The sequence below is a fragment of the Symphalangus syndactylus genome, chromosome 5, assembly GCF_028878055.3.
Source record: "Symphalangus syndactylus isolate Jambi chromosome 5, NHGRI_mSymSyn1-v2.1_pri, whole genome shotgun sequence".
NCBI classification, from domain to species: Eukaryota; Metazoa; Chordata; class Mammalia; order Primates; family Hylobatidae; genus Symphalangus; species Symphalangus syndactylus.
Window position 1 is genome coordinate 129,924,164 of NC_072427.2, and position 12,303 is coordinate 129,936,466.

General features: G+C 40.2%; 1 protein-coding gene across 9 annotated transcripts in view; it reads left to right on the forward strand.

Annotated features, from left to right (window-relative positions):
* Window positions 1–11,401, forward strand: part of TTBK2 (tau tubulin kinase 2) — a 182,920-nt gene extending 171,519 nt beyond the window's left edge. For all 9 annotated transcript variants that reach the window (XM_055278906.2, XM_055278903.2, XM_055278904.2 and 6 more), the window contains one exon: window positions 4,123–11,401. In XM_055278906.2, the coding sequence (XP_055134881.1) occupies window positions 4,123–4,585 (463 nt within the window). In that variant the 3' untranslated portion in view covers window positions 4,586–11,401. The remainder of the gene's footprint in view (window positions 1–4,122) is intronic.
* Window positions 11,402–12,303: the final 902 nt, after the last annotated feature.

Below are 12,303 nucleotides of genomic sequence, written 5' to 3' on the forward strand. Positions count from 1 at the left end.
TTCTGTCTCTTATCTATATTTCCATTTTGTTCATACATTGTTTTCTTGACTTTCTCCATGTCTTTCTTTAGTTCTTCAAGCATCCTTAAGACAGTTGTTTCAAAGTCTTTGTCTAGTAGATTTGCCATCAGGTCTTTTTCAGGTACAATTTCTGTTGATATATTTTTTTCTCCTTGGAATGGACCATACTTTCCTGTTTCTGTGTGTGTTTTTTGATTTTTTTTGTTGAAAATTGGATATTTGAATCTAATAATGTGGTAACTCTGAAAATAAGATTTTCCCCTTTCTTCTGGATTTGCTGTGGGTTGTTTTTGTTTCTTTTTGTTTTTGAGACAGGGTCTCACTCTGTCACCCAGGCTGGAGTGCAGTGGAATAATCATGGCTTATTGCAGCCTCTAACTCCTGGGCTCAAGTGATCCTCCTGCCTCAGCCTCCTGAGTAGCTGGAACTACAGGTGCATGCCAGCACACCTAGCTAATTTGTTTGTTTGTTTTTTGATGGTTGTAGACTGTCTCTGTGCTGAGGACCAGCCTGAGATGTAAGGTCTCAGACCTTTTCTAAGCCTGTACTTTTTCCTGTCTAAGCATAGTAGCTTTCTGATTTCCCCAGTATATGTGGTTGGTTTTGAATATACAAGTCTTTAATATCTGGCTCCAAAGAAGGGAAAAAAGAAAAATGAGGGAAGGAAAAAAAGAGGACTGGCCCCTTTAATCCCCTAGCAGTCACTTCAGCCAGAGGAGAACCAGTTTGTAACAATGGGGAAAAATGAAGAGTTACTACCTACCTCTTTCTCTGCTCTTCTGTGATCAGAAGCAGCAATGAGTAATCAGAGCACAGATCCCAGTAATTGGAGGACAGGGTTCTTTTTGCCCACCTGATTCTTGTAAGCTGTGTGCAAACTGCTCCAGAAATAAGTGCACAGCTGCCTGCCACGGGGCCGGGAATAGGGGATGGGTAGCTGTTACTGCGCTAAGATCTGAAATAGACTAAAATTAACGGTAATTGACAGTCCAAGCCTTCTCCTGGAAGTTGCAAGCCTTCGGTAGACTCCAGATTTCCAAGATAATTACATCAGACAGATTCTGCCAGTGCAGTTGCCTAGGTGGGGAGACAGATTCCTAGTGCTTCCTACTCTACTGTCTTCCCAGAATCTTCTCTGATCCAGGTTAATTTTTGGCTCTCCCACTTTCTAGCAGTAAGAACCTCCATTTCCTCATCTATGGAATGGGCAAAATATTTGCTTAATAGTTTTGGGAGAATGAAACAAAGCCATATACATCTAGGACTTGGTACATTGCTTAGCATGTAATAAAGATTATGTCTGTCTCCAGTTGCATTTTGATGATCAGCAATTTGCTAGCTTTGTTCAGTCAGAATCCCATTATGTCCCATAATGCCATTATGATGTCAAATGCTAGTGAAGAAAACATTGTCTATGATTTGATAAATGGACCCTGGTAACAGTGCTGTTTATCTTGATTATAATGAATTAAACCAAAAAAATCCTATAGATTTCCCTAGGTCTGATGTTATATACAACCATACATAGTAAAGATACTGCTTTAGTATCTACTGCATGCTATACTTTTTATTTAAATATTATCATGATATATTTGACCACACAATGTTTATATTTTGAGGAAGAGGGGAAAATATTGTGAGGTGGTAAACCAGTGAAGAGTGCTTTCCAGGGCCAAATGTGGTGGCTCACACCTGTAATCCCAGCACTTTGGGAGGCTGAGGCAGGCAGATTGCTTGAGCCCAGGAGTTTGAGACCAGCCTGGGCAACATGGTGAAACCTCATCTCTACAAGAATTAGCCAGGCACGGGTGCTACACAGCTGTATTCCCAGCTACTTGGGAGGCTGAGGTGGGAGGATCCTTCTATGAGTTGTTGTCTGTGTTCATGTCAAAACATTCTATTGGGTTACTTTTTTTTTTTCTTTTGAGACGGAATCTTGCTCTGTCGCCTAGGCAGGAGTGCAGTGGTGCGATCCCGGCTCACTGCAACCTCTGCCTCTCAAGTTCAAGTGATTCCCTTGCCTCAGCCTCCTGAGTAGCTGGGATTACAGGCACCTGCCACCACGCCCAGCTAATTTTTTGTATTTTAGTAGAGATGGGGTTTCGCCATGTTGGCCGGGCTGATCTTGAACTCCTGACCTCAAGCTATCCACTCACCTCAACCCCCCAAAGTGCTGGGATTACAGGTGTGAGCCACCATGCCCTGGGTTACTTTCTGTAACTAACCCCCTTCTCTGCAAATTATATTGAAGATATTTTATCCTAGTCTGAAGTTTAACTTGGGTTGTAGTGCCTTTTGTTTGAAAGAAAAGTTTAGTGTTCATGGAACTGAACATTTTTTATTGTTTTATATCATGCATAGGAAGGTCCTTCAACCCTAATATTTTTTTAAAAGGTAGTAATTTCCAGTACCCTTATAGTTTTTTGCTTTGTGTATAAATTTATTGTCGATCTAAAGTGTATCATTATATATGATGTGAAGTTTTTTTCCAAGTAGTTAGTGATATCACAGTACTCATTTCCCATAGAAACATGGGGATCTTTTTGGATTCAGTGCTCTGTTCCGTTCATTTGTCTATTCCTTTGCTATATACTTTCCATTACCATAGCTTTATTATTAGAGGGGCCCTAGGGTCCTTCTCACTACATAATTTGGCATTGCCACTAAAATATATTGTAGACTGCTTTATAGCAGGCCCTCCCCACCCCAGGGCTGCACGGCAGGAGGCATTACCGCCTAAGCTCCGCCTCCTATCAGATCAGCAGTGGCATCAGATTCCCATAGGAGCGTGAACCCTCTTGTGAACTGCACATGGGAGGGATCTAGGTCTTGCGCTCCTTATGAGAATCTAATTAATGACTGATGATCTGGGGTGGAACACTTTCATCCTGAAACCATCCTTGCCCCTCCTCCCCCACCGTCGTGGAAAAATTGTCTTCCACGAAACTGGTCCTTGGTGCTAAAAAGGTTGGGGACCACTGCTTTGTAGTTTATAAAAACACTTTTATATGTTCCATTTTCTTTGATTCTTAGGCCAAACCAGAAAGACATTTAGGACAAAGAAGACATTTGCTATTCATATGAATACTCTTAGAATTCTGAGGCCCAAGGGCCGGGGTGCTACAGTTCATGCTTGTAATCCCAGCACTTTGGGAGGCTGAGACAGGAGGATCGCTGGAGCTCAGGAGTTTGACACCAACCTGGGCAATGTGGCAAAACTGTCTCTACACAAAATACAAAAATTAGCCAGGCATGCCCTACAGGTGCATACCTGTCATCCCAGCTACTCAGGAGGCTGAGGTGGGAGGACTGCATGAGCCCAGGAGGTCGAGACTACAGTGAGCTGTGATCATCCCACTGCACTGCAGCCTGAGTGACAGAGCAAGACCCTGTTTCAAAAAAAAAAAAATCTGAGGCCCAAGCTCAGTTGCTAGTATGGGGTGGGCAGTCAGTTCCAGCGTCCACCCTCCTTAATCCCAGACTATTGACAGGAATAGAAACTGAGGTCCACAGAAATCAATGACTACTCTTTTCTCTTGGAAATTATTAAATGAGTGGAATGTATATTTATCTGTAGTTCCTCCTCTTGCTGAGTGTAGTTCATGTTGAAGACTTAGGGGTGACAGATCCTTGGCAGAAAAAAGAAAATTAAAAAAAAAAAAAAAAACACTTACATTGTGGGATTTCGTGTTTGTAGGATTCCTGTCCTAACATCCTTACACAATATGGTTTACTGTCTGTCTTATGTGCTAACATGCTAGAGACAGTTAGTTAAATTCATCTGAAAATTAGCAGAATAAACATGGCATAGGAGGAAGGGAACGAATACCATTTAAGGGCTTCTTCATGGCAGATGTTCATCTACGTACTTGGGTCACTACCCTTGGTCTGTTCAGTGACCCTGTGAGATAGACAGTATTCCCATTGAAAGCAGGGAGAGATTAAAGAATTTGTCCAGGGTCATACAACTAGTATATGACAGAGTAACCCTGTATCCTGTTAGTCTATTTTCTGATTTCTACACATTCACATTATGATTTTGGGACATTGTGACTTTTTAGGCACACTTGAATTAAAATATATTTTCTCTGTTCTTTTAAGGCTACGCAGATATAAAGTCCTAGGGAGTAGTAACTCCGACTCAGACCTTTTCTCCCGCCTGGCCCAAATTCTTCAAAATGGATCTCAGAAACCCCGGAGCACTACTCAGTGCAAGAGTCCAGGATCTCCTCACAATCCAAAAACACCACCCAAGAGTCCAGTTGTCCCTCGCAGGAGTCCCAGTGCCTCTCCTCGAAGCTCATCCTTGCCTCGCACGTCTAGTTCCTCACCATCTAGGGCTGGACGGCCCCACCATGACCAGAGGAGTTCATCCCCACATCTGGGGAGAAGCAAGTCACCTCCCAGCCACTCAGGATCTTCCTCCTCCAGGAGGTCCTGCCAACAGGAGCATTGCAAACCCAGCAAGAATGGCCTGAAAGGATCCGGCAGCCTCCACCACCACTCAGCCAGCACTAAAACCCCCCCAGGGAAGAGTAAGCCAGCCAGTAAACTCAGCAGATAGGAGCCAGGCTGCATCTCTTTGAAAGGTGTGAGATCTTCCTCCTAAACCTGATGCATGTGTGTCCCTGTACTGTCTATGTAAAAAAATCAGTGTTGATCTTCTCTTGCAAAAGAAAGTAACATGATCAATTATTTATAGGAAGACAAAAATACATGATAAGGAATTACCTAAGGCAGGCAGCAAGTAGATTAGGAATCAATGTCTTTGTACAAGAAGGAAAAATAGAGCAAAAATCCAAGGGGGAGAAACTCATTAAAATGAGCTCTCATTTTTTAAGCCGCCTTTGAAACAAAAGAGTTGAGGATAGGAGATAGAATGGAATTTTAGGGGGGTTGCCTAATTTTTTTAAGCCTCAACTCAAAGATTATATAGCAAAAGTGAAACTTCTTGTTTGTTATTTTCATTCAAAACTTTCCCACCCTGGAGAGTCATTGATCAGATATTAGATTATGTAAGAAGTCTGTTGCCAGGGAGCCAGTACTCATGTATATTTGGCTTGTGTGTTTATTTTGTGTATTGAGAATGAACACCTTTACTTTGCCTCATTCCTAGTACCCTCCCTGGAGTTCAGATTTTTTTTTTACAGTTTAGTATGTCTCATCTGATTCAATCTCTCTGCTTTTATTTTATGGTCCTAGTTGTACTGTCAAATCCAATTACTTTTTTTTAGGTCCCTGATTTTTTTTTTTTTTTAGAGCAACAGTTCTTAACATACTACATTTTTATTATGAAAAATAAGAAACTTAAGTAAAGGAAAGAAAAGTCTAACTAGAGCTATTTTCCAGGCTTTAGTGTTTAGGGAGAGAAAGAAAGTGTGGGGTAATAGCCTTCAAGATAGAAGATGTCCCTTCATCCCTGTTAAGTGTCCTCCTTTAGAAACTTGAGTAGAAGGAAAACTGACCAGAGTAGACTGCTTCCTTAAGTCTTCTGGGTTCCAACTGTTTGTAATATCAGCCTCCAAGATGATACGAGGGAAGCACAATGCTTTGGACTGTGACTTGAGATTTAGAAATAAATTAGATATATTATTGAGGCTTAGAATCCTCAAACTTTGTATTTTATACATTTAGCCAATAAGGAATTAATATCTGGGGAAATAAATTTAGGCAAATATTTCTTTTTTAATGTTTTGTTACCTGCTTCTCCTGTGTTTCAGTTCAACATTTGGGCTTCTTGGCCTGATTTTCATACAATCTCAATTTACGAAGCTATAAAGAGGAAGATATTTGTTCTAATCTCACTCTTCTAATAGGAATCAGGCAAAATGAAAGTCTACCAGACTTTTAAAATGGGCTGTTTTTATACTCTCTAGGTGTTTTGTGTTGTAAAGACCTTATTAAGGTCAGGTAAATTGGTCTGCTTGCTGTTGAAATTTGCCTTCTAGCAAACATCTGTGCTTTCTGTTTGACCTTGTATTTGCTGCCAAACCTAATACAGTTGAATTGGGAAACAAAAAAAAGGAAAGAAATACAATTCCTCCCCAAGTAAACATCTTCCAATGCTGCATCAAAGCTGCCCTGAAGCTGCACTGAACTTCTCTTGTTCTCTTTGTCTGTGTTGAGCTTTTTAAAAAAACAAACTCAAAACACTATTGAGGCATATAACGTCTCTTATAAGAAATGTAGCATAGTGTGGAATCTTAATTTCTCTCCAGTTTCAAACACTACAGAGGAATGCAATAGATAAGACATATTTGCTGTTTATCTAAAGCAACTGTAATATTGGAAGACCAGTCCTTCTGTATTATATTGTATAATAGTTGCTATAACACTACTTGCATGTCTTCATGGTAAATTATATAAATATTTATAAATATATAGAGAGACATATCCTTATATAGACTCATTCTTTGTTATTCTCCATTTGTAATTTCGAGATCACAGATGGCGAAATTCCTTTTCTATTGTGTGCCTCATGTACACTTGGGCCTTGCCTATCTTCATTTTCTGAAACTATGTTCTTGGCATGTGACACCTCAGAGTCTTCTTGCCTTCACTGTGTACAATGCAAGGGTGGGCAGTATTTAACAAGCCACGATAGGTTATTTAATTTTCATTTCAAAAAGATTTTAATAGGGAAAAAATTACAGGGACATGCTTGTAATACTGGTTCAAAGATTTGTCATGTTAATCACATAGTTCTCTCCTTATAGTTAGAGTGGATAGACTGAGATGATAATGGTGAGTCTGATAGATTTTTAAAACATTTCTTAAAAAATGCCATTCTACTTTCCTCTTTTCATCTCACTTTTTTTGCAGGGGGTTGGGGGAATAATGAAGAAATTATCATATTTCTGTTGCATTAGCTAAATTGTGCTAAAAGTAGCTAGCTTTAAATCCCGACCCCTTTAGTCGGAAATATGCTAGTAGTAATCATTGGAAAAGCTGATGTGGCTACAACTGTGGTACATGTGTGTGATTTTATTTCTTATTGGCATTTCTCTGCTGGCAGTTGGAACTGACAGTGATGGGAATGTGGCAACTGAATGTTTTCTCTCTTTCTTGGTTCCTTCCATTTTTATCTCAACTTTTCCAGTGTGTTATCCCCTTTTCTAAATGGCATTGACAAACTCATCAAGATCCAGAGATAAACAGTCTCATCGTGTAAGAATATTTTATTTTGCATGTAGAGGAAAGAATTAACCAAAGACATTTCTGCTCTGATACTTTCAAAAGAAAACAGACTAATTATATTATAAGTGGTATCAATAGGTCTGCTTGTAAGTATTGTCCTGTGTAGAGATTTACTTTGTGGTTTTTATAAGCATAGTTTGTGCTTTTAGATGTCTCTCAGGTGAAAAATAGAAGTTGGCAGCCCTGAGCAAGCACCTGTGACACAGGGATTTTTATTTTAGTTTTAAAGTATGATATAGAGAATGAGGTTTTTGGTTGGATTTGGTTTGGTTGTGTTTTTTAGTTCTTTATTTTTTATTTGGGGGTTCTCTTAGTGATGACATATTTCAGGTTTCAGTAACGTAGATCAAGTAATTTTAAACCAATTTGGTTATTCTACCTAAGATGAGGGACATGGCTATTAAGGTCAAGCCAAACTATACTAAAAGTAGTATAGGGCAGCAGTTAAAATTATCTTTTGAAAATCAAGTATTACCTGGTTTCTTCTGTCACAACAGAATAGCTGGTTACCTAGTCAGTCACAGTTGCCCTTGCCTTCCCTTGTTAGTCCGTGGAGGTACTTGAGTGGAACAGAAGGTAGAATTAGCAACAGCTCAATCACTTTAGGTAGCGTTTCTCCTGAATTCTGCTGCCAAATCCCCAGGGTATATGGATTGGTTGAAATAGTAAAATCACACATAGTGATTTCTTGCACAGCGTAGAGGCATTTAATTTTAGTGTATAGTGAACAAAGAAGGAAAACTGGGTCATATAAAATTTAACCTTAAAACACAGATTATAAATATCTTTGAATGTTAAGCCCTAGGCAGACAGGCACTCTCATTCTTAACTCTGGTATGCAAGCTGGCCTTGCTGACAGTGGCATAGTTACATTAACTGTTTTTTAAGTTGCATGTTGTGACGTGAATGTTTTTTGTAAAAGTTGCCAAGTTAGTCGAGTCCTAAATAAGTAGCAAAATGGTAACTGAGACCCACTGTAGTCATTACTCGCTTTATATTATTTGCTTTCAAATACTACAACCTCAGCTGCTAATTCAGTGCTCTAGGTGTGCAGTGTCTCCTTCCCTTGGCTCCTGGCCATGTAGGGAACTTGAGGTTCTTCAGTATCTTCAGAGATTCCTTCCAGGCCACATATTTTTTATGCTAATATTTCTATAGTTGCATTCAGTCTACAAGGAGAAAGTGTACATTGGTGCGTGTTTTATAAACCCAGACACAGATAGCTAAAACCATTAGTTTTTCTATACCCAAGAGCTTTGAATTAAAAACAGATCTTTTTTTTTTCCCAAGAGCAGACAATTCTACATTCCTAACGTAACATTAGGAATTGGTGATACGAGAAGCAGGATCCAGAATTCAGAACGATTTAGTGAGACTCGGGGGAGAAAAATGCATTTTCCCCTGGCTGTTTGAAAATTTATTTATTTGTAGATAAGTCTAGATTTAGTCTTGGAGATCAAAGTATTTTATATTTTAAAAACTTATTCTTTATATTGATCAAAACATGGCATATGTTAGAGAACCACGTCTTCTGTCATGTTTATGTATTTTGGAATTAAGTTGTTTGCATTCACTTTCAAAATCTGCCCATTTCTGTTTATGTGCACTTACCACAGATGTGTCGGGACTTTGCCTCAGGGGAGAGGTACTTTAGCACCTGTGTCAGTGAGGAGATGGAGTGGTTGACAAGTGCTGTTGCACTGTGTAACTTGGGGTTTGGCTCTGTGGACAGTATATTAGCAGAATGATACCACACAAAAGGATTACAGGATTAAGGCATGTAACTTCTATGGTAGTCCTTATGTATCAGCATATACCCAAGTTCAGAAACCACAGGTGCATTTTTAGACCTTTACTTAGAGAACTAAAGGCAGTTCCAACCATCAGCCCATATGGCGGTATTAATGCATGAAAACCCTCAGAGGGTGTGGGACATCCTACTTCCCTGTCCTCATGTAGAACTCTGGTGTGTGCCTTGAGGATAAGAAAGTAGAATGGAAACTCATCCTATCATTGAGTATTCTCAATATTTTGGCCTTCCCTCTGGGAATTATGAGAAATTTAACAAAGTCTCAGGAACCTTCAGAATCCATTGCCCAACACTGCTAGAAAAACTGTAGGAGGTACATGGAGAATTCCTATAGTTCTTAGGTAAGTCCAAGACATGGCACAGGGATCCCTATCCACATAAAGGGGAATCTGGATGCTGCATACCTCAATTCTGAGAAATCCCTGACTGAACATGGAATTATGACAGTAAAGTTTTGGTCCTTTAGTTTTCTAGAGCAGCTCACAGAAATTTTAAAAAGTAAAACAAGGCCAGGCGCAGTGGCTCACACCTGTAATTCCAGCACTTTGGGAGGCCGAGGCGGGCAGATCACGAGGTGAGGAGATCGAGACCATCCTGGCTCACAGGGTGAAACCCCATCTCTACTGAAAATACAAAAAATTAGCCAGGCATGGTGGCGGGCGCCTGTAGTCCCAGCTACTCAGAAGGCTGAGGCAGGAGAATCGCTTGAACCTGGGAGGCAGAAGATTACAGTAAGCCAAGATCGCATCACTGCACTCCAGCCTGGGCGACAGAGCGACACTCCATCTCAAAAAGAAAAAAAAAAAGTAAAACAAAAATAAAGTCTGTGCCCATTAAGACGTCTTCTAATTCATTTGTGATTGTCTGCTCCTACTTAAAAAAATATTTAAGCTTGATGTTTAATTATTCCCTTTCAGCAAATTTGGATCAGAAAATTAAAGTATGTGACAAGATCAGGTCACTTGAATTTCCACACAATCTCAAGACACTGAATAGCAAAAAAGTAACAGTAATGATTAGCATATTTCCTTAGACTTTGCTGGATCTTTGGTCTTAAGGTAACATGTAAAAGTAGTGAAGCCTTTCCTTTCATGGCCCTGTGCAACGTAACGGTTTTCTGCCTCCTCTTCAGCTGGAAGCGTTAGTGGTAGTATGGGCACAGAATGTATGTACACTGGTGATGCTGACCATGCCTCCCAGGTACCCTGGCTCTGGGTTCCTTGACCTAGGGAACAAGATTGGATGAGGCAGATCTTTGAGCCCATGTGACTGTAGAATTTGCTGATGACATAATTTTACAATAAAAATGGATAGGAATTTTACCTCTCTTTTTATTAGTTTAATATTATTTAATATTATGTACATGAGTGTTCACTTGCCTAATTAAAAACATTGAGTAAACCAAGTTTTTATATAGACTACCCTTGCCATATGATGCTCTTTTTCTCTAATAATATGCAGTTTAAATCCTGAGGAATCCATGCCCAGCATTTCACCACATCTGGGCTCTGTGTGGGCATTCATCACTTGCCTACAAGGGGTAAACAAGGCTACCAGAACTTGAATTTGACTTATAGGGAGCTACCCAGAAAGGGGAAAGCCCTTGGGACTTTTTCCAAAACAATCTTCTCTTTGAACTGTTCATCAAAGTAGTCCACTGAGGTGAAAAAGCTTTCAGAAATACAAAGATGGGAAGATAAAGGTAACACTGGCCCACTTGGGACTTTGACATTGGATTGGGTGGACTGAATAAACACAGCCTAGATGGCCTGGGCTTGAGCCTCGCTTACTTCTCCCTGATACATAGTTCCTGGTCCACCTTCTGACCCTTTTTCTAAAATAGCCAGTGTCTATTTCACTAGGCCATTTACTTACAAGTTCCCAGCTTTTAGGGAAAAAAGAGGGAGGGGGGAGCATCTAGTTTTGAATTAGATATACATCTTAGAAGTAATGAGCTATTGGCAGCTGTTAAATCAGATTCAGACACAAACCAGAATTCTTTCTTGTTGAGCAAGACCAATGAGTTAGATGACTTTAATAATTCCACTTTTCTCTCCCTCTCTTCTCCTCTTCCTGAAATCAGAGAGATGAGAAACTACTCTTTGAAATACCTCCAGAGGCGTTTTATTGTGTTCCTTTCCCCTCCAAGCAGCTCCCTTTATACAATTTTGCTCAGGCAACCAAGGACAGAGTATCGGCAGAAACATGGAGTGCTTTTGTATAGGCCACCTGTACATAAAAGTGTAATTATTTATTTAATTTTCCCATTTGTATCATATTAAAGCTTTGTACAGTGTTTTAAGTTCTGTTTTAAAATTATTTTGTATTTTATTTTTATAACCTAGTAATAAAATATTCATTCCGCATGCAAAATCTCGTTCTATTTGTGTGATGGTCTGGATTTCAAAAGTGGAAAATACTATTTTTCTAATTTAATAAAGTTATTGAATACACCAGATGTTACAAGATCAACGGGGAGCAGACAGCGTTACTGTAAATGCAGTACCACATCTAGAAGTTCCCTAGAAAAAGCAGCCCAGGACTGAATAGAAGCTAGGTGTTAAGTGTCCCTGCAGGTGAAAACCAGGGTGCAAGGATGTTAGGAGATGTTTTCCTGTAATAAAATTAAAATATTAAAAGCTCCTTTTTAGTCCATTATTCTGTCTGGCTGGAGGTACTTTTTCCTTCTCCATAGGAAATACCCCTTCTACCACTAGAGAGATTCCTGCACTCCCACCCTCATCCTTCCGCCTGTAACCTTCCTTTGAACCAGAGGAACTCTCAGGAGGCATTCACAATGGCACTGCCTCACCCCTCCTGGTTTGGTTTGACCTGGAATGTTCGTGCCATCTGTTTTTCTCCACCTGGATTCCCTTGCTTGATTTCTCACTAAGCAGCAACCTCCAAAATGCTCTTTCAGGTTTTTTTGTTTTGTTTTGTTTTTGAAATAGAGTCTCGCTCTGTCACCCAGGCTGGAGTGCAGTGGTGTGATCTTGGCTCACTGCAATCTCCACCTTCCAGGTTCAAGTGGTTCTCCTGCCTCAGCCTCCCGAGTAGCTGGGACCACAGGCGCGTGCCGTCACGCCCAGTTAGTTCTGGTATTTTTAGTAGAGACACAGTTTCACCATGTTGGCAAGGATGGTCTCCATCTCTTGACCTCGTGATCCGCCCACCTCTGCCTCCAACTGCATTCCAGCCCGGGGGCGACAGAGCGAGACTCCATCTCAAAATAAAGGAGATTAAGAAATTACTCAGGCCGAGCATGGTGGCCCACG